Raw genomic sequence first — 23,466 nt, 5'->3', positions numbered from 1 at the left:
ACCTAATTAAAAGTGCCCTTAACCCAAATCGAATCAGTCAAAACACATTAATCCATAAATTCCTATTTACCCTTTAAACCCTTACTCCTCACGCTCGGGTTTCAGAACTGAAAGCAAGGGCACTGCCTTGGAACAGCCCGAAATGCAACCCTGGCCCCTCCCCTCTCTAGTGAGTCCAAACCCACATTTCAGTAAATCCCTACCCGACTCCTCTGCACAAGAACGTTTCAGGAGCACTGCTCTAGATACTCGAACCTCTTCAAAAGGATTTTTAAAGGCTTTAGAACAATGACATTTCCCAACCACCAACAGTTTTATTTTATACTTTGGCTTACCTAACACACACAGCATACTTATTTTTACCCAGTGAATTTTTAGCCTTAATTCACTAGTTGTTCATCTCAAAATACATTTTATCACAGAAATATTTTTAAGCATTGAAAAAAACTTTTTAAAGAGAAAAACACCAAACCACACAAAGGCTAACTCATTTACACTAGGTCACCCAGCCAGTCTCGTGACAGGGCTCTCACTCTGACCCGTGCACCCTTTCCCAGTCCACTTTCACTCAAGAAAGACATTGCAACCTTGCTGAATATTAACGCCATGTGCCTCCGATGCTCAAAACTGGTTCGGCTCCGAACTAGGCACGTGAACATGGGAAGAGCAGAAAGTCTAAATCAATGACAGTACAGATTTCCTACGGCATCACTCTCTAACTTTTAAGGCTTATGTACTCCTGCCCAAACTGTGACACCAATAGTACACTGACCACAAAGAAGACAAAGAATATAATCTTGTCACCTCAAACATGCACAAGATGCACAAGATAGCAGCTTTCAACTTTATCTCCCTCTACTTACCCTGAAAAATGGAACTTCTAGTCTATATATAACATGTTGAGATGTCTAAATAATGTCCTAATGGATGAGACAAATTCACCAGCAGAGGAGAAGTGACTGGTAGGCAGTAACTTTATTCCCACCTAATCTAAAAGGAGGCCTGCTCTCTAGACATTCAGCTTGAAATTACAAATGAAAATTCCTTTAAAGGCTACAAAAAACAATGAATTTAAAATTTCAGTAAAAACCAGTCATACTGCCCTGGCCAGGTGGCTCAGTTGGTTGGAGCATCGTCCCATACACCAAAAGGTTGTGGGTTCCATCTCAGGTCAGAGTGTGTACAGAAAGCAAACTGATCAATGATTCTATTTCACAAAGTTCTTTCTCCCCCTCTCTCTTTTCCTCTCTAAACATATCTTCAGGTAAGGATTAAAAAAAAAGTCATACTGATGGCAATTTTTTCAAACAACAGATGATCACAATGGCAATGCAAATTAACAAAAACATCTGCCTGAAAACTATTGTTTTTAGAATTATCCAAAAAGCACTTTCATTTTATTTCTTAACCGGAAAATCATTTTTGAACAGTCCATCAAACAATGTCAACTTGGGTATTCAATTTAAAAAAGAGCACAAGGCATTAATCTATAATTATATTTAGCATATATATGGAAAACTATATACCTACCTTCTGAATAAACTTCTCAACACTCTGTACCACATGTTTATAGAACTAAAAGAAAAAAATGAAGCATGGAGTTAAAATCTGTTTGCTTAGATTAGGATTTTCCTGCTAAACAAAGGAATTAATAGTTTCAATGATCTATCAAAATAATGAATATAATAATGAATTCTGAAACAACCCTTCATGTCACTCACCTTCACAACTAGCTATGATACCTAGTGAGGAGAGGGATTCCTGAAGCACTGTAGGCACCTGGTCAGTACACCCAAAGTGCTCCGTGTTAACACAGATACACAAAAACTGTCACGGCCTTTGTGAAAGCACATTTTCACAAATAGTTACGATGAGAGCAAAATATCTGTGATAAGCACACTGGCAGATATGTGTCATTTTTGTGGAAGGAAGAGATTTCCTATAATATCATGTTTTCAGCTAAATTAGGGCAGTACAAGAAAAATCAAATAACTGTTAACAAGTGGAATGAGTAACGTAAGCAAGGGAGTTGTTTTCAACTGCATTATCTCCTCTGCTTCTCCCAGAAAATGGAACTGCCAGTATATAGAATCAGATCTGGAGATGTGTAAGGTTCTAATGGATCTGTCAAAAGGAATCAGCAAAGTGAAGTGAGTACAAAGACTAAAATTTAGTAATGGGTTCCTATCAACTATGAGCAAACTCAGATTTAAGTTTTATAACCAACACAATGAATAAACCTGAAAGTGGGAAATAATGGAAATACAGGAGTATTACTCATACTCAATAAAGCAAGATCTACAATAAGTTTAAGCTTGGCTAAAATTTCCTTACTAGAATAGTTTAAGTTAAGTCAAAAACTGAAACAACCACTTAAAAGTTATTAGGCCCTTATAAGTACTTAAAAAATTTAAATCAATATACATAATCTTAAATAAGTACTCACCAAGTAATATTTATTAAGTAATAATTCTTCTGGAAAACCTAGCAGTGAGTGCTTCCTGAGTCTAGTGACTTTATGTACTACATGTAATTCAGAGTAAAACTACTTATTAACCTTTAATTCAAAGATACTAATCCACATAGTTTTTATTCCACATTGTCCAGGAGGTTTTGCTGACAGTGTCCCATGTGAACAAGCACCCATGAAAATAACCCTCTAAACACTGATTACACCTTACCTCAATATAAAACACAGTCTTAATTTAAGAATGGTTTCAAAGCGGTTCAAACCTCAATTTATATATGTACTAAACGCAGTTTTAGTACATATATAACAGGTATTAACATTAACAGGTATTAACAGGTATTACCTATAACAAGTATTAACAAGGAGGAACCCAAACCCTATCCATACCTTATGGAGGACGGGCCCCTCGTAGTACAGGCTTCCCCTGCTAGGTGAGTGTTCAGGGGACCCATCTGGATCAGCGCACCAGCTGTTGTTGTGAAGCCTGCATTCAGCTTCCGCCAATTTTTTCGAAGACTAAACACATTTGCCCATTTCATGATGGGAGATTTACAAGCACACCTGCCCACACATGCTGAATATTTAGCAGTTTGACCAAAAACAGCATGACCCCGTGCCCCACCCTCCCTATTCACCCAATCTTGCCCAAGCAACTCTTCTTTTGTTTGCCCGGATAAAAAAAGTCCTCCAAGGGACATATTTTGCAGATGTGGAAGAGGTGAAACAAAAAAACAGCAGAAGCACTAAAAGGCATCAAAATTGAGGAGTTCAAAAACTGGTTCAAGCAGTGGAAATAATGTCCTGACAGGTACACTGCATCAAATGGAGAGTACTTTGAAGGTGACTGGCGCTTAAACATGTAAGAATAAATATACAAAATTTTAAAATGAATTCCAGGGCTTTGGGAGTGCCCCTTCATACAGTACTGAAGTCCTGGCCAGGGCAGCTCAGTTGGTTGGAGCACTATCGTCCTGTAAACTGAAGGGTCAAGGGTTTGATTCCTGATCAGGGTGCATGCCTAGGCTGACAGATCGGATGCTTGGCCCGGACACGTGAGAGAGAAAACCGGTCAATGTTTCTTTCTCACATGGATGTTTCTCTCCCTCTCTTTCCTTTCCCTCTCTCTGAAATCAATAAACATGTCTTCAAGTAAGGATGAAATAAAAAATTAAATAAAGTGTTTAAATAAAATAATACAGTACTGCAAAAACAGTCTGAACTCTTCAAAAACAGGAACAAAACAGAAAGGGTGGGTGACAGGACAAAGAACTTCCTATGTGATCTCGCCTGAATCCTGAAAAAGCAGGAGTGCAGGGACGGCTACTAACATCAATACTGAGACAAATGGTAAATATGTAAGTGTGGATTGTACATCAGATAAAAGTACATCAAAGTGAAATTTCTTGCATGGGATCAATGTGTTACGATTAGTTAGGAAATGCCTTTGTTTTTAGGAAATTCAAATCTAAGTATTTAAACTATGATTATAAATTAAACATGAAACCCAAATGATTCAGTGAAAAAAAGTACATGTATATAGAAATACTCTACAAAGTTGAATTTTTCAAAATTAAAAATTTTTAAATGGTTAACAATAAAACAAAATACAGTGTATCATAATATTTAGACTCTTGAGAGAGAAACCTAGCTGTATTATTCCAAATATTGCAAATTACTTAATTTCTCTTAGGCCTTCCAATAATAAAAAATAGAAATAATGTTAATACCTATGCTTTACAGAGTTTTCTAATTTAAAAATATTCTGCTCAACAAAAATTATGTAAAATTCACCAATTACTAATGTTCACAGAATAAAAATACTAACATACAGGTTTACACACTCTTGGGATCAGGATCCTAAGAACTGGATCACAGTGTGGAACACCACGGGTAAAGAGAATAAACACTCTATACTAAGCCCATTAGTATACGCTCTGAAAAATCACTTGGAAGAATTCTCTGGCTTAAATGTGTTCACTGGTGACTTGTCCTTGTCTTTTCTTTGATTTTCTGCATAGAAATACAGTAATATTAACCATAGTACTTTAAGATAATGACTACAGAGCATAGTCTGAAAACTAAGATTTAACCACTAGAACACTGCAAAATCACCTAATCATATAAATATTCTCTAGAGGCAATTCTCTGCAAATAGGAGCTCGTTAAATTTAATAGACACTGCTGTTTACTCAGAAACAATTTACGAAAATAACAGGTGTTTCAGGTTCTGGCTGATGTCCTTATTCAGAGCAGGAGAGCATCCCCAAACATCCATAGGTTAACACCCACATAATTAAAAAGAAGCACTGGTTCTGAATTTTAACAGCCCAGGGAGTCTTAGCTTTGGGGACAGGACCCCCTTGGAGAGATGCCTATGGCTAAGCATAAAAGGTCCTTAAAGCCAAGAAATCTGGGGCCTTTCTATCCTTCCCCAAAGAGCGTCCAGGCCCTTCCTGAGATTTTCACTAGTGTCCCTGAGTCGGCGTGCGTGCGAGACCACCACAGCAGAGCAGCGTCCAATGTCTGGAGCCTCGGACCACAGTCCAAATGTCCCAGGGACATGAGGCTCAACTGTTTTCCATAATGGCCCATTTTAAAATCTACAATATAATCAATGAGAAAAAAATCACTAAAAACTTTTATTAGAAAAATTTTACTAATAGAAAAATTTTATTAAATTCAAGATTTCAAGATTCTGTAAAGTCAGTGTGCCAAATAGCAGTGTTCATAAACACCTTCTAGAAAATATGGCTTTATCTAAAATCTTAACCTGCCTGAGAAAAGGGAATATGACTGCCTCAAAGTTTATGGAAGAATGTTTGTCAAATGTTAAGTGTTCATCTTTAGGTGGGAGAGCTTGTAGTAACAGATTTTTATTTTTGTGCCCCCCCCCCATGAACGTGTATTAACTCAGTAAAGAGGAAGAGCACATACCATCTGTAACAACTACCCAACCCCAAAACATTAAATAGTTTATTTTTTAAAAACAAGAATAAAATTTATTACTCACCTTAATAGCTTTGATGGCTGCCTTAGTAATTTGGGTCATTTTTGCTTTAGAAATCGGTGGTTTGTAGTCATTCAGGGAATATAACTAATGGGGGGAAAAACAAATTTTAAATTCAGCAATGCTAAATGCCTCAAAGCAATTATATGAAATTACCAAATATTTCCAATTTCATACTCTCAATGAAATCAAAGTGCTGCCTTTCTTTAAAAAGTCAAGTTCAACATTATTAACCATCAGGGAAATGCAAGTGAGAACTACATTATATCAGTCACACTTGCTTATAGTCAAAAAATAGTGTTAGTAAGAATGTGGAGAAAGTGGAACCCTTCTACATTGCTAGTGAGAATGTAAAATGGAACAGCAGCATTGGAAAACAGTTCGGCAGTTACTTAAGAAATAAAACAGTAATATATAACATGGCCCAGCAAGTCTACTACCAAGCATATAATACCCAAGGGAGTTGTAAATACATGTTCACATAAAAACATGTACACAAATGATCACTGAAACATTAAAAACTCATTTAAAAGTGAAAAACACTCAAATGTCCATCGACTGATCAAAACTGAATAAACAATAAGTGTTATCACTATTCAGTGAAATATTAGTCATGAAAAAGAAATGAAGTAGTAATACATGCCACAAAATAGAGGAATCTTAAAAATACTATGCTCAGTTTGAAGGAAAAGGCCATATTTAAAAAATATTACAGGACTACACTTACGTGAAATGTCTAGAAAAAAACAAATCAACTGGTGACTGTTGACAGTCGAGGGTGGGGAATGGTGGGTAGGGAGAAACAAGGAGTAGTAACAAGTACTGCATTTCTTTCTGATGGTAACAAAAATATTCTAAATGAATGTGATGGTTGTACAACGGTACTAAAAACCACTGAATTATATACTTTAAATTGGTTAATTATATGGCATGTGAATTACATCCCATTAAATCTATTTAGAAATAAAGGGATATAATATTTAACAATAATCTCCCCACCAAAATTTTTTGTTTTAAAATTTCTCATATGAGCAAAGGATACTACTGATTACAGAGAAAACAAAGACAAGGCGGGGAATTGGGAAACAGAAATAACTAAGATTAAATAAATACTGCTTATAAACCACTGAGTATATTTGTACTCAGTGACGACCCAATTTGAAATAATGCTAAAAGACACTATGCACAAGTCGGGAAGCTAAGCTCTGGCCATCATGATGCTGCAAAACCAACTTGTACAGACAATCAAAGCAATGCATACCGAATCTGTCGGCTAATCAACTAGAAATGTGGAGGTTTTCTGTACAGCCTCTGTTCCAGCACCTCTTATAATCTACCCTTCACTGAATTCTATTAGTTTTTATCCACTTTGCTTCATATTTGTCTCCTCCCCTCCTCCAACCATGACCACAACCACAGTCCAAATCACCTTCCTCTCACACAGAGAACACCTAAATGGATGTGGCTTGTCTATCTTTACAAAAACTAATCTAAGTGGGTAACACCACCCACCCTCAGTACCCCTTAGAAAGGTCAATGACTTCCCATTCTTTGGCGAAACCTACAAATCTACATATACAAGGCCCTGCCTGACCTAACTCCTGCCTGCCTTTCCAGTTTCATCTAACCCCTTGAGTTCCCTCTCCAATGCGATCTTTACCAGTTCCCTAACACAAAATCTTTAAAAAGGGTTCGTTCTCTACTTGGACCACCACCCACCAGGGCCTCCTCACTAGCTAAAGCATACTCATCCATCTCAGTTAAAGCAGCACCTAGTGAGGAAAGCCTTCCCTAGCCTCCCCAACCAAATCAAAACCTCTTTGTAGTGCTTTCATTCGACTGTTAACTCACCTTCAAAGCATTCACTGCAGTAATTTACTTATGTGATTTCGTGACTGAGTATTAATAAAAGACAAAGGATGTAAGTTCCTTAATGCAGTTTAAGTTAATAAGAGGTTAACTCTACACCGAGAGCTATCCAAGTTGAAATCAATACTGGTACAGTATACAAACACCCTTCCCTTTAAGTGCCCATAAAGTATCCACCTGTTGAATAATGCCCAGCCAAGGTTAGGATTTCATCGGATCCTCTAAGAAGCCACCTTTGTCAAACTCACAGGGAATTTTAATATGCCTATAGTCTCAATTCCTACGCCCATGCCGGTCTACTCACCAGGTGCAAAAATAAAGCAAAGAGTTTCTTAGTCCCAGGCTGCCACCCACCTGAGATGCACTCCTGCCCTCTTCTACTAGAGCGAGGTGTCGAACTCATTTTCACTGGGGGCCACATCAGCCTCATGGTTGTCTGCAAAGGGCTGAATGTAACTTTAGGACTGTATAAATGTAACTACCCTCAACAGTTAAGTGAGAGCTCGGCACTGCCACAGGGTCAAACAAGGTGGGGGGCCGGATTCGGCCCACAGGCCTTGTGTCTGCCATCTGTGTATTACAGAAAAAGTTCTAAAAATAAAACCTTGATCCTGTTTAGATTTTTTCTTTTGCTCCACACTCTACCCTCTGTGTGCAGTAGAGAATAGACATTAAGAATAAGTTAAAATGAACAAATGCATACAAGATACAGCATTGCCCAAGCTTTACACAGCAGGACCTGGATTTGAATTCCAACTAAGTCATCTTATTACAAGTTGCTAAAGCCCTGACACTTAGTACTCTTATCTACAAAATAAAAATAATACTGATTTCACAGAAACATTACATATAAACCTTTTTTCAGAACACAATAAAGTAGCTCAACACTGTCAGCCATTGTTAAAGTTAAAATCCTTCTCTGTGGTAGGTATTCTCCATTTGAATGAATGATAGTAAAGGATCCATCAAACATTTCTTCACACAGCTACCTGAAGGTCCTCACTACAGTAACTCATATTACTAGGGCAAGGAAGATGTATCGAGTTCTTTCTATGGTTGACAATACATGACTTTTCATTTTTCTGTGGTAAGCCTTGAAGTGTCAATCAAGCATTAGTCCATACACTAGCAGACCAAAGCTTTGCTTGCTTTCCTTTTTTTTTTGGGGGGGGGGAGGGGGAGTGGGGGGACAGACAGGGGAGAATGGGAGAAGGGAGGATTGTGGGGGGTGATGAGGCAGGGAAAATATAATTTAGACCTGTCAAATATTTCAACAGTCTGAAATGTCAGCTCTCATCTGAGAACCCCTTTCAAAAATGCATGTATGGTAGAAACTTAAGGTCCTACTCAGAGAAATACTGCGTGATTTAGCACTTTTCAAAGGATCACTTCATACATATGCTTCCACAATTTCTCTAGACTCTCTGAAGTATCATGTCTTTATTAAATTTGATCATCAGGATACAGGCATAGATGATGTCATCTAATTCCTTGCCAAATGCCTGAACTAAAATTTAATATTAAGTTCTTAACTTATAAAGATTGATTTTTAAAAAATGATCTTTTACCAACCTGTTAAATAATTATCTCTACCCCCAAAAGTCCCTTATCCAAGAATTCACAAAATACATTTTCCTTAAATTCAGATACAGAAGAATGACTAAGCTAATTCCGTGTCTATTTCTTATTAAAAAGTAATGATGTAATGTGTTCCCCTTCCTGTGCACTGGCTTCCCGAGACCTTGCTGATGTCCACTAGTATGAACATATACCTCAGATCGCTACTAACATCTACTTCTCTAACACAGTAAAGTAGCTGTGTCTGTCGTATGCAAAAATAAAATCTATGTCCAACTATGACTCACCTTACTAGGATGCCTCCAAGCTCTTTTCGAAGTAGGTGGAGTATAAATTTATATAATTAAGGAACTAGTATGAGCCCAGCACATGACATCGGAGAGAGCTTGTCATCATCCAGTTCTCCTTCTATTCTATTTCCATGTCCAAATTTAAGTTTCTATATATTCCACTGTTGCTCAACCCTCAGCATCGAACTGAAATCATCTAGGACTTCCATCAGAGGCTGTTTGTTGAGAATTTTTATGAATGTCACTATAACATTCAGTATTTTAGAAAACGACTACAGTGATAAAATACGCTTCTGGCCCATTTAAAGCTTTGAAAAACTTCTGTAACGATACAATGTAAAGACACATGACCTTACTATGTTTAATCAGATCATGACACAATGTCTGATAGCCAGTGTTCAATAATAAACCATTATTATCCAACTAATAACTTATTAGCACTGCAACGACACTGCCATCAGGAAGTACCAAGCTTCATGCTAGTCAAATGTATCAATCTGCCACCCAAAATGGGGAACGTAATCCTCTCTGTGTTCTCAAAATTCAATCTGGGACAGAGAACACACCATGGTTTTACATTGGAAAATGCTGGAGAAGACTAATAGTTGATTCGGGGACCTTCCTTTTCCTTTCACTGATGATTCTTATCTCTACGCTGCTCGCTCTCAAGGCTTGGACTTTCTGCATACTCAGTTTTCTCTTATATAAGGTTTTTGTTGTTTTTTTTTAAGAGAGGAAGGGAAGGAGAGAAGGAGAGAAACATCAATGTATGGTTGCCTCTCGTGAGTCCCCTGCCGGGAACTGGCCTGCAACCCAGGCATGTGCCCTGACTGGGAATCGAACCGTGATCGTGTGGTTTGCAGGCCCGCGCTCAATCCACTGAGCTACACGAGCCAGGATCTCTTATATAAGTTTTAATCCCTCTATCTACTGGTATTTCTTGGAGTTTGAATCACTGCTACCATGTTTTCCAGAGTCTAAAGTGGCTGCTGATCCTGCTAGTTTTTTCCATCAAATTATTCCCTCAATTAAGACTATTTTACTTTCACGAGGGCTTCTGATGCCTGCTATGTCTACACTCTACTTCCTAAGTCCAAGTTTTCCCCCCTCATACCATGTGAAACAAATCTTTACTTATAAAAACACATACATCTGACCCCAGTGATCAAAATAAAGTCTCAGTCCATTCCTCTGGCTACTCAAGGCCTACCAATTTAAAGGAAAAACAGTAATCAATAGCCTGGGTTTTCAGCCTATTTAATCCATTCTTTATGTTTTAACTTCTCAAAGATACACTGAAAAGTGCTCTTTGAGCTAGTAACATTTTAAATTTCTATACTATCGCTTGTAGGCATGGTATCAAATGCATATTTTTAGATCTGAAAACAACTTCTTCGAATCAAATCAAGATTTGAAGAACCCTTTACCTAAAACTGAGCTATCCCAGATGCTGGCAGCTACTCCAACAACAAAACCCCTTTCATTTCTAACAAAGATTTTTAAGCTTGTTGATCACTGACCAAGCAAGGGTCGTCACAGTAAACGTTTTAGGCTTCAGAGGCCACATGATCTCTACTGACCCTACTTATCATCTCTACCCGCTTAGCAAGAAAGCAGCCACAGACAAGCTGTATATAAGTGGCCAGGGAGTGTTCCATGAAAACTGTTTTACAAAAGCAGGCCAACCACTGAATTTGGGCAATTTTCTCAATTCTACAAATGTGCACTATCTGGGGGAGATAAATACTGCAGTCTCATTATTCCTGGAAAGCACACTCATGACTTCCCTCATCTATATACTGTGTGAGGCCACTACCCCAAACTCAACAAAATGTATTCCGATCATTGTCACTTCGAGTGAACTCTTTAGTTTAAAAAAAAAATCAGTGCCTTTCCCCATTTGAGCACTATTAAATAAATACTATTATCACCTTAGAAGAGCCCAACAAAGAACTGATTATCCGACATACCCCCAAAAAGCATTAAATGTAGGTGAAACCTTCTCATTTACAGACTAGTCTTTAGTCTTCAAAGTTGACTAGCGATCAAAGTCTTCAAAGTCTTCAGTCTTCAAACTAGTCTACAAAGTTGCTGGTTCTATGACCAACGGAACTGTCTTTAAGTGTGAACCTAAATAACTAAAATCAACCCGATCCGTTTTCCAACAGCGGTCCTTTAGCATCCTGAGAGTACTAGAAGGATCCCTCAAATCTCCAAAGAAATTGGAAAATCAGAAATCACAGAAGTTCCTGAAACCAATACAATCTTGACACTGTCAATTCAGGATAGCGTGCTAACTATAGACCTCTGTCTTTTCTTTTTCCTGTTGGGAGGGCGATAAAGAAATAAAAATTTTAAAAGGTGTAACAACTCACAATGAAAAGCAGAATGGGGAGGAAAGTAGAATCAGTAGACAAAATGTCACAGATTTCCATAAAAAAGAAAATGTGGTAAAGATTGGTGACTGATGAAACAAAAAAGAATACTCGAGCCACGTAACACGCGAAAGAAGATATAACCAAAGAGAAAAATAATTGGTCCTGCAGAATTCCAGATGGCCACCACTCAAATCAAGGTCTTACAGAGGACATGACCAACACAACTGAAATAATGCTTCATCTATTATTGCAAAAAAGCCAATAAATAATGTTAAAATGGACCATTCAAGAAATTGGTGTAAAAATCCTGTTTAATACTATAATATGAAGGCAATCATCAGAAGAACTAAAACACTGTTCTCTTTACAGTGAGAAGAAAGAGCCTCCAATAAAAATCATTTTTAAATATTTTATTTATTTATTTTAGAGGGGGGGGACAGGAAGGAGAAAGAGTGGGAGAGAAACATCGACGAGTGGTTGCCTCAGTGTGTCCCCTACTGGGGACCTGGCCCACAACCCAGGCATGTACCCTGACTAGGAATCAAACCAGTGACCCTTTGCTTCACAGGCCCGCGCTCAATCCACTGAGCTACACCAGCCAGGGCTAAAAATCATTTTTTCAAGAAGGAGGGAGAAAGAGAGAAACATCAATGTGAGAAACACTGATTGACTATGAGGCCTGACCAGTAATCGAAGTGGCAAAACTTCCCGTTCCAGGATGATGCCCAGCCAAGTCAGCCATACCAGTCAGGGCCCAATAAAATGTCTTTTGTACTTAAAACACTTTAGACACATATTATATGCATTTGTTACCTTTAAAAACATAATTATATTTTAATACAATCTTGTTCTAACTCCAGCTGCCAACAATGGCCCTCCACTCTACATCTCTTCCTCCCAAATTTATGTTAGATGTCCCAAACCCTAATGTGTCTATTTTGGAAATAGGGCCTTTACGAAGGTATTAAGGTTCAATGAGGGCATATGAGTTTGGGAGACTTGAACCCACAGGATCAGTGTCCTTATAAGAAGAAACACCAGAAAACTACCTTTCACTGCCACGCAAGGACACATTTGGGAAGAGCCGCATGGCTACAACGACCAGAGGATGGCTGTTAGGACCTGCGAGCAACATCCAGCCACAGCCAGCAAATTCGACAAAGACTTCAGTCCTGCAACAGCCAAGAACTGTCTTCAGCGAAACCCTCAGTGAGCCTGGAAGAGGAGCCCCACACGTGAGTGCTACTGGGGTACACCCCGCTGCCTGGGGAGACCTGCCTGAATCCTGGCCCATGGAAATAGTGAATATACAATGTTTAAGCCACAAGCTAAGTTTTTGGTCATGTATTATACAGCAACAGAAAACTAATAAAGCAGAACAAAACTGCAACTGACTTCACTTTTTAACCTGACTATACAGATTTTTATTAATCATCATTTTAATCTTTACCCAAGGACATGTTTATTGATTTTAGACTGCAAAGGAAGGGGAAGAGAAAGAGAGAGAAACATCCATTGGATGCCTCCCATACACGGCCTGACCGGGTATCAAACTCACAACTTAGGGGTATGCTCTGACCAAGAATCAAACCCGCAACCTTCTGGTATACAGGAAGATGCTCCAACCAACTGAGCCACCCAGCCAGGGCTGACTATCTAGATTTTTTAATTTTCACAAGTACTTTTGTGAAAATTATTTTTATAATTCAAAGTAGAAATTAAATGTTAAAATAAAACATTTCTCTGCCTTTTCATAAATAAGTTAAAAAGAACTAGAAATTCAGAATTTTGCACATAGGAATAAGAAGTAAGACTTGTTCACAGATAAAGAAATTTTATTTTATTTTTATTTTATTTTATTTATTTATCTTTAGAGAGGAAGGGAAGGAGAGAGGGAGAGAAATATCAATGTATGGTTGCTTCTCGTGAGTCCCCTGCTGGGAACTGGCCTGCAACTCAGGCACGTGCCCTGACTGGGAATCGAACCATGATCGTGTGGTTCGCAGGCCCGCGCTCAATCCACTGAGCTACACCAGCCAGGGCAAGAAATTTTAAAGAGCACATTACATTTACCTGAAAAATATAAAAAACACTCACAAAGATACACGCAGCCCATGTTCATTACATTAGTTACAACAGCCAAGACATGGCAACAACCTACGTGTCCTTCAACAGATGGCTGGATGGTATGTATCTATACAATTGAATACTACCTGGGCCCTAAAAAGATAAAATGTTGTCATCTGCAGTAACAGACTGATCTTGAGAATATTACTCTAACTGAAATAAGTCAAATGGAAAAGGACAAAAACTGCATGATTTCACCCTTATGTGGAATATCAAACAGAAAAATTACAAATACACACACAAACCAAAGCTCATATAGACAACAGAATGGTGGTTACCAGAGATGAAGGGGGTGGGGGTGAGTAAAGAGGGTCACACAGAGGGTAACAGATGGTAAGCACACAACAGAGTATGCAATATCAAGTTATAATGTGTGCACCTGAAAATTATGTGTTATTAATCAATGTTAGTCCAACTTCTTTTAAAAAAACATATTATTCACCAATTTTAATATCTGAGAACCAATACACCTTATTACATGTTGTACTTCAACAAACCAAAAACTAGTTACTATTCTCTACATCCAAAGTTTTTCACTCCATAATATACAAATTATCCTTTCCCACATAGCACCATCTTCCACATTATTTTTGGCATGAGATTGTAATATAAATTAAGACAATATAAAACATTAAGACAATCTAAGCATGTAACAAAGTAACACACAAAATCAGATGCCCTTTACATAAACGTAACCAGAAAATAACATCAGAATTAACTGTATCAGATTCAACATTAAGAAAACTACACTCTAAAAAGGGGTCCCTAAACCCCAGGCCATTAATCTATAGTGGTCCCTGGCCATTTAGGACAGGGCCACACAGCAGGAGGTGTGTGGGTTAAAGTCAAGGCTGGGCTGCAGCGAGCAGGGGATCTGGTATCCACTGCCACTCCATCCCATCCTGCCCCGTGTGGCCCGTAGGGGCCCTGCCTCAGCCATGATGATCCACACCTTCCAGAGGAGTCACCAGGAAGGTGACTTCAGGCCCTGGAAGCTGACGGCTGCCAAGGTGGACAAGGTGAAGTTAGCTGGTAAATTGCATATGCCATCCCTCCTCGAAATGATGTTTAGGGGACACATTTTTAAGAATCCAGCACTGTTCCAGCTTTGGGATCTAGGTCTGGGCTACAGATGCTGTAAGATACTGCCAAGGAAGGCTCAAGGCAGCCTGTGGGAAGCGTGGCAGGAGAGCGGGACCTCTCCAAGGAGGTTACTAAGCCACATGGTTGGACCTATACACAGGTCATAAGGGAATGGCACTTGGAGAAACACTCAAGCTAAAGGTTGTACCTATACAAGAGATCATACAGATACAGAGAAATTGAAAGCCAGAAAACAGATTAAGTGCTTTGAAGTTCTCCTGTTTGAAGATGAACTTCAAGCTCATGGACTTTCAAATCTACGTGTGAAAATCAGAGTAATGACTTATAGCTTTTTCCTGCTCCTGCGGTTTTTCTTTGTTTTTGTTTGTTTGTTTGTTTTTGCGGGGGGGGGGGGTTGAGAATTGACAGAGTGATAANTTTCCTGCTCCTGCGGTTTTTCTGTTTTTGTTTGTTTGTTTGTTTTTGCGGGGGGGGGGTGTTGAGAATTGACAGAGTGCTCATCAGAATGAATGATACAAGACTTTACCATGAGGCCAACAACACCTACATACTATTACTATTACATCACAAGAGAGCAAAGCTGCTCATTCAATGCATGTTCTACCTTCCTTCTTCAGGGAGCCCAGTGCAGTAGCAAAGAGTTTACCGACCAAGGAGGCTGGCTGACTGTGAGAAGCTAACATTTCCTGAAAGAATTCATCACAACCCCTAGACTCACAAGCAAATGCACCCGTAGAATAGAATGTGATGCACCACATGCTCACCGTGGACTCTGATGGAGACCTTGGCTCTGTGGGCGGGATACTTTTATTATGAGAATTAATTGCTTTGGCTATGCACAGATTTTCAATAGCCTTAAAGGAAAAAACTAAAATAAAAGATTGTTGCAGGGCAAAAATAAATAAATAAGTCAGTCAGTCAGCCAGTCAAGGCAAAATACCCTGAGACTGCCACAAAGGCACTGAAAGGGCTGCTTCCATTTCCAGCCCAAATGAGACCACAGAACAGGGCCTGGCACGAGCAGCACACTCGGGTGCTGTGTCTCCCACCACCTCCAGAGGGGACAGACTCGTTCCCTGAAGGGAAAAGAGCTCGGGGCTCCCACTGTTCTGCATTACGGTGAGTTGTGTGATTATTTCATTATATATTACAACATAATAATAATAGAAATAAAGTGCACAATAAATGTAATGTGCCTGAATCACCCCAAACCATCTCCCACCCCCAGTCCGTAGAAAACTGTTTTCCATGAAAACCGTCGCTGGTACCAAAAAGGTTAGGGACCGCTGCTCTAAAACAATAATAGTGATTTTTTCCCTGAGATTTTTAAATTAAATTTCTTTGTAAAAAACGTCTGAAATAAAACTCTAAAAATACAAATGTGGGTTAACTTCTACTGAAGTAGCAGTATTTCTGAGCAATCACAACTTTTTAAAGAGCAATGGCAAAAGGATACGTTACAGCAAGGACCCCCTTACATCACATCAGGCTTTTAACAAAGGCACAGTCCCCAATTTATACTAACTAAACAGAACAAAGTTTCAAATACATTTTTGAAAAACAACAAACTTGTCATATGTAACTGAAAACACCAAAGCACACAAAATCTGAAATGCCTAAAAGAAAACCAGTGAGTGGACACAGAAGATAATGGCCTTTTTTTTTGGGGNGCATTACGGTGAGTTGTGTGATTATTTCATTATATATTACAACATAATAATAATAGAAATAAAGTGCACAATAAATGTAATGTGCCTGAATCACCCCAAACCATCTCCCACCCCCAGTCCATAGAAAACTGTTTTCCATGAAAACCGTCGCTGGTACCAAAAAGGTTAGGGACCGCTGCTCTAAAACAATAATAGTGACTTTTTCCCTGAGATTTTTAAATTAAATTTCTTTGTAAAAAATGTCTGAAATAAAACTCTAAAAATACAAATGTGGGTTAACTTCTACTGAAGTAGCAGTATTTCTGAGCAATCACAACTTTTTAAAGAGCAATGGCGAAAGGATACGTTACAGCAAGGACCCCCTTACATCACATCAGGCTTTTAACAAAGGCACAGTCCCCAATTTATACTAACTAAACAGAACAAAGTTCCAAATACATTTTTGAAAAACAACAAACTTGTCATATGTAACTGAAAACACCAAAGCACACAAAATCTGAAATGCCTAAAAGAAAACCAGTGAGTGGACACAGAAGATAATGGCCTTTTTTTTTGGGGGGGGGGGGGGAGTATACTGTGTTTTTTGTTGTTGGTGGTGGTGTTTTAAATATTTATTTTATTTTTAGAGAGAGGGGAAGGGAAGGAGAAAGTGGGAAAGAAACATCAATGTATGGTTGCCTCTCATGTATCCCCCTACTGGGGACCTGGCCTGCAACCCAGGCACGTGCTCTGACTGGGAATCAAACCAGCGACCCTTTGCTTCACAGGTCCGTGCTCAATCCACAGAGCTACACTAACTAGGGCTGTTTTTTTTCTAGTTATAAAAATATTTTAGGCCCTGGCTTGTGTAGCTCAGTGGATTTATAGCAGGCCTGCGAACCACATGATTGCGGTTCGATTCCCAGTCAGGGCACATGCCTGGGTTGCAGGCCAGTTCCCAGCAGGGGACTCACAAGAGGCAACTATACATTGATATTTCTGTCCTTCTCTCCTTCCCTTCCCCTCTAAAGATAAATAAATAAAAAATATTCCTAAAAAATATTTAGTACAGAAAAATTGGGAAATACAATACAGCACGAACCACAGAAAGTGAAAGTTATCTATAATCCAACAATTCATCACTCATTTCAAACAGGTCTCTGTCGCTACCGAACAGATGGGGTGCTCCTGGAGACAGATGCCATTCTAATAAACCAGTGCAGTTTGCGGAGCATGTAGTTAAGTACACAACGAAGGCAATAAACAATGTTATTTGGTGAAGAGTACACAAAACTGTACATCTTCAGAATCTCAAATCCAGAATCCCCTTTAAAAGTACAAGGACATATGGGGAAATGATGTCTGTTTTCTTAAAATTATAAATCTGGAGTAAGCAAACAGTCTAGTAAGATCAAACCTATATAACAAGTTTCAAGGGAAGAAAAAGAAATTCTCTAGTTAGAGAGAGAGAAAAAAAAGAAATGATGCCAGAATTTGATACATGTTAAGTGTTAACGAGATTATGGCAAACAGAAATGCTCGGCTGCTTTATAACCAACTACCCTTTCCTGCGGGAAATATGCATTTTTTTTGCACAGAAACAAGTAGCATTTTCTATTATTAAGCAGAATATCCTATTTCTCAAGCATGACAGGTATCTAAGGCTAATTACAGTTTTTAATATTTTAAAAAGGAAATTATTCAAGAATCTAAGTTATAGTTTAAAACTGTGTCCATAACAAAGAAAAGCTGTAATCAACTTTCCCCCACCCCCCAAAAAATTTTAAAACTTATGTTTAAGCCATAAAAAACTATTTGCATGGTCCTTTAATTCAATGCACAAATTTACATCTTTTCCAACTCCCTGGAGTAAAGGGGCTGAGGAATACTCTTTTAAAAAAAGCACACAGGAGTTACAGTGAGCCAAGATGTAGTCCGCCAACAGTCCGCCTCTTTCACTGATTACAAGGACACAGCCAAACTACAAAACGCAACTACCTGAGGACTGAAAAGTGAAACCGCAAGCCAACTAGAAACTAGAGTCCAACCTGAGTAAAGACCAGTGGTGGGGGGCAGGCAGTGCTGTGTTTGGGTGTTGAGGTAAATTTCATAGTGTTTTGTGTTCCTCTATTATTGCCTTGATCCCAGAGCTGGCCGAGTGGAACAGTTTGCCAGTACCAGAAGCAAACCCCCTTGAGGAAACCCCCTTTGTGTAGCCAAAAGGACTCCCTTGTGCTGTGGGGCGGGACCCTCCTCTGCTCTCTCTCTTCTCCTTCCAGCTCTTCTAAGCCTTGGAGGGCAGCCACTGTTGCCACACAGCACCTAAAACCCCAAGAGAACCACCACCTCCAGAAAGGGGAACCAGGAAAAGGGGCCCTAATTATCCAAAAACAGATGATAAGCAGTCTGCATTTTTTTCTCTCTTCTCCCTTGCCATTTTACTCTGAAGTTTAAATCTGGAGAGAAAAAAAACATGCTTTCTGGCCAGAGAGACAGAAAAAAGGGGTGGGGGGAAGGAGGCCCTGGGACCTAGACCGACTATGGGGAAACCCAGAGAGAGCTGGGTAAGACCCCTTCATTCCATGTATGAACTAATTTAAGTCCTGGGATCATTTCTGGAATGGTGCCTTCATGAAACAGACCCCAAGAAGCCCAGCAAAGGCTCTGAGAACTAAAACCTGTGTAAACCCAATGCCTAGAAACTAATCCTGGAGTGGCACGTGTGCCCGGTGCACAGCTAAATACCAAAATTAATGCTCTGGAAATTGACGTGACACGGGAACCACCACAAAAGGGCAGGGCAGAACCTGCATCCTGAACCCTACTTACCAAGCTGAATGCCTGCTAAAACAAACTCAACATTCTTCAGAGGATTTAGTCAAGTCCTCCAATACTAAAAATGTCCAGCAGACAAACCAAACTCACTTGATCCCCTCCCCCGCCCCCTTCCTAGGAAAATCTGTCCCCATTATTCAAGGGAAAAGATAACAAATGCCAACCCCAAGACAACGCTGATGTTGGAATTATCACACAAAGACTTTAGAGTTATAATCATCTGTTTACAAAGAAAAGGAGAAAAAGTCTTTAAATAAATGCAAAGAAGTTTTCAGCAAAAAAAGAGAAATGACCAAAATAACTGAAAAAAATTTTAGATACTGAAAAAAATTACAGTATGTGGAAGAAAAATGTAGCATGTTGCTAAACACAAGTATAAAATTTTTACTAGTGACTTTGAATATTTTAAGCAACTGGCCATAATCCTGATTATTTTCACATAACATTATGACAGTTTTTTTTAAAGTTCAGGAAGAGATTTTTTAAGGTATACTAAGAGACAGTTATCCTGATACAGATGTTACTAATGTACAAATAAGAAAATATCTAATATGTTACATGACAAATATAAAATATATGCCATAATTACAACTTTATACTATATATGCAAAAACAAGTGCGTATATTAAAAAGTTGATGTGTGGGAAAACAATTTCCTTAACTATTGGTGGATTAGCATCTCTGTTTTCTCCTCTCATGTTCCCTTGTGGCACTTAACAGAAGAACAACATACTAAGTGGTACTTAAACATGGGGCAATCCATGAAGGCCTTAAGACTTGGCCTTATAAAAACAAAAACATGTCATAATTTTTTTTAATCCTCACCCAAGGATACATGTTCACTGATTTTAGAGAGAGAGTTGGGGGAGAAGGGGAGGAAGGGGGAGAGAGAGAAACAGCAATGTGAGAGAAAAACATTGATTAATTGTCTCCCTGTAGGTGCCCAACGGGATCGAACCCACAACCTAGGCACGTGTCCTGACTGGGAATCAAACCTGTAGCCTTTCGGTATATGGAATGACGCTCCAACCAACTGAACCACCCAGCCAGGGTGCACACATGTCACAATTTAGTGCCAAAATACAAAAATGCTTCTGTGGGAGCTATTCAGACAAATACAATAAAATGTGCATCTTTGGAAACAAGTAATGCTTTAAAATAAAGAAAACGGAAGTAAAATGTACTGACCAGAAACAGCATTGCTGCTACAGCTGTGATTCTGCCTTCACACCACTTACATTTGTAACACACTCATCAGTAAATCTCTCTTTACAAAGAGTAATTTTCCGAAAGGACTAAAGAAGCAACATTACCCAATGAAAGAGAGCACTACAATCTCAACAGAATGCTGTGCTTTTCTCCTAAAGAATCAGAGTACCCAAAACAAGACACACAGATGGAAACATAGGGCATAGCTTTGCACAATTAATCTTTGTGCTTCATAGTATTGTAAATAAGCAGTGTATATGATAAGCATATTTAAACCAAGGGGGAAGTGATGAGGACATTGGCTAAAGCATTAGTATTTACTTTTATTATTTTAATATTAAGAATAAAAAAGAAATAAAAATACAAAACATTTAAAAAAATAATTCATTGGTCTCGTGACTGAAAATACATAGACAAAAGAGAGATACCCAGGAAAATTCCAAGTTTTAAAGTCCTGAGTGTTTGGGAACACGATTTTACTGCTGACAATAAAGAAAGTCTAAAAGTAAAACATTTGTGGAAAAAAGACAAGTTGAGATTTGAGATGATTAGAATACTATTTCATGAGCACATATACACAATATACCTAAAAGATAGGAGACTGAATCCCAGAACAGAAAAATGAAAATACAAGTCACTCCCGAAGAGACAACAGTTGAAGAAACACAGAATGACACAGTCAGACTCGGGTCTCAAACGTCTTGGTTCTCAAACAACTCAGTTCTCAACCAAGTTGTTCAAAGAAGAAATGTGTCGGTTGTCTAACAAAACTTCGGGTCTCGATTCTCTACCTGACAACCCTTTCACACTGACACCTATATGATAAGTCACATGGCTCTTGAGACAAAAGAGATTTGGTTTTCAAAATGCTTCTCAAAGTTTTTTGGAATGAATTAAGTTCAAGAATCGAGGTTCCACTGTAATGAAAACCAAATACCAGAGATAAAGTAGAACAAGAGCTTACTAGGCTTCAGGGTAAAATTATTTCAGAATAAGATACAAAGACTAAAAAGAGAGACATAGTAGCATAATAAAGGAGTAATAAATATTATTTTTCAGCTCTATGGCACTTTGTCAATTATTAAGTACTGTCACAAATGCTATGTCATTTTTACCTTCAGAATGGCCCGGTAAGACTAATGTTTATTATTCTCACTTTACAGATGTTTAGGCTAACTTAACTAAATTCAAATTGTAATGAGTTACAAAACCATGTCTCGAACCCAGTTTTTCGGGCTACCAAGACACACATTTTCCAAACACAAGGCAAAGAAGTCCACCAGCTAGCAACCAACTAAACATAAACATACACAGTTGAATCACTGAGGAAGACGGTCGATAACTGGAGACATACCATTTAATAGCATCAAACAAACTAATAACCAAGAGAACGGTAAGCAAAAGACATCAGATTATAGAGCTCAGTATGTCTAGTGATAAAGTAACAGCTAAATGAATTCCATTTAAATATGAATTTTAAGCAATTCTCAACCAAGTTTCAGAGTTTTCCAACCTTTAATAAAGAAACTCACTTTCTCTAAACAATTTAATTGTTTAATTTAATATTTAATCAAAATATTAAAGTAGGCCAACTCCATCCTTCTCCCAAAGCTAAAACACATCGTACCTTAGGTTTGGGGAAATATTACAAAAGTAGTATGGTAATAAATGCTGAGTATGAAAAATTCTAAATATTAAAAGCTTTCATTCATTGCACCCTATTCACCTATTGCTCTCTTAAGAAATAACCACTATTAAAAAGGCTAGTAGCTGCCACCCTCAAGCATTTCTATACACACACATATATATAAAAATATATAAATATTGTGTATGTATATACATGAACTAGATACTTTAAACTCTACATTGAAGCAAAACTATCTTCCTCATAACCATTTAAAATTGATTTTCTTAAAAGTCTTGCTGACTTTAGTAAAACACTGAAATTCTTATAAATGTCAACCAGTAAGATCATTGGTCCAAAATACATCATGGTCTGTATTTTGTTACTTTCTGTTGCTCAAAAAAATTCTCCAACTTGGAAAATACGCTGAAGGTAATCTAGTATTTTTTATACTAATGATCTCCATAACTTTTATCTAGTAATAAAGTACCTTATAATCTGGAGATATTTTATAGGGTGACAGATTTTTCACAATGACACTAAAAGTCCCCAATTGTGGGCTTTTTAAAACTATCTATCCTTCATATTCTCCAGTTTTCTCTAAGAAAACTATTTTAGAAAAAAAAAACATTTTAGAAAGCTAAGGATATTAGAACCAGTAACCTTTAGCTCCCCAAATACTTTATGAATTTATTTTGTAATTTTATATATTCAAACCAATTTTTTTATTATTTTAAAACCAGCCATTATTTTAAATATTTAAATCAATTCTGAAAGGTAGTCAAGGAAGGCATCTTTATCCCTAACTTTAAAATGAGTAAATTAGCCCTGGCTAGTGTGGCTCAGTGGACTGAGTGCCATCCTGTGAACCAATGGGTCACTCGTTCTATTCCCAGTCTAGGGCACAGGCCTGGGTTGCAGACCAGGTCCCCAGTTAGAAGGTGGGCAAGAGGCAACCACACATTGATATATTTCTCCCTATTTCTCCCTCCCTCTCTCTAAAAATAAATAAAATCTTTAAGAAAAACAAACAAAAACAGACAAATATGTTCCTTTAAAAATGAGTAAACTAAAACTTTTGGAAAACTTGTTCATTATTAGTATTAACATTTAACACTAATTTAACATCCTAGAGCTTATACTATCTAATCCCATTTTTTAAAAAGATTTTATTTATTTATCTTTAGAGGGGAAGGGAAAGAAAGAGGGAGAGAAATATGAATGTATGGTTGCCTCTCATGAGTCCCCTGCTAGGAACTGGCCTGCAACCCAGGCATGTGCCCTGACTGGGAATCAAACCTGGATCCTTTGCTTCACAGACCCACA

The 23,466-nt window shown here is 38.2% G+C and overlaps 1 protein-coding gene and 1 pseudogene across 1 annotated transcript in view; one reads left to right on the top strand and one right to left on the bottom strand.

The window, feature by feature from the left end:
- Positions 1-23,466, bottom strand: part of SCAF8 (SR-related CTD associated factor 8) — a 77,841-nt gene that overhangs the window by 38,954 nt on the left and 15,421 nt on the right. Inside the window, 2 exon segments of the mRNA XM_037053803.1 lie at positions 1,531-1,575; positions 5,481-5,564. Of these exon segments, the coding sequence (XP_036909698.1) occupies positions 1,531-1,575; positions 5,481-5,564 (129 nt within the window).
- Positions 14,488-15,522, top strand: LOC118991908 (TIP41-like protein; annotated as a pseudogene).

This window comes from Sturnira hondurensis, unplaced genomic scaffold (genome assembly GCF_014824575.4).
Source record: "Sturnira hondurensis isolate 20B ecotype Veracruz unplaced genomic scaffold, ASM1482457v3 Scaffold0000167, whole genome shotgun sequence".
NCBI classification, from domain to species: Eukaryota; Metazoa; Chordata; class Mammalia; order Chiroptera; family Phyllostomidae; genus Sturnira; species Sturnira hondurensis.
The sequence above is the reverse complement of the archived record's forward strand: the minus strand, read 5'-3'. Positions and strand labels throughout refer to the sequence as shown.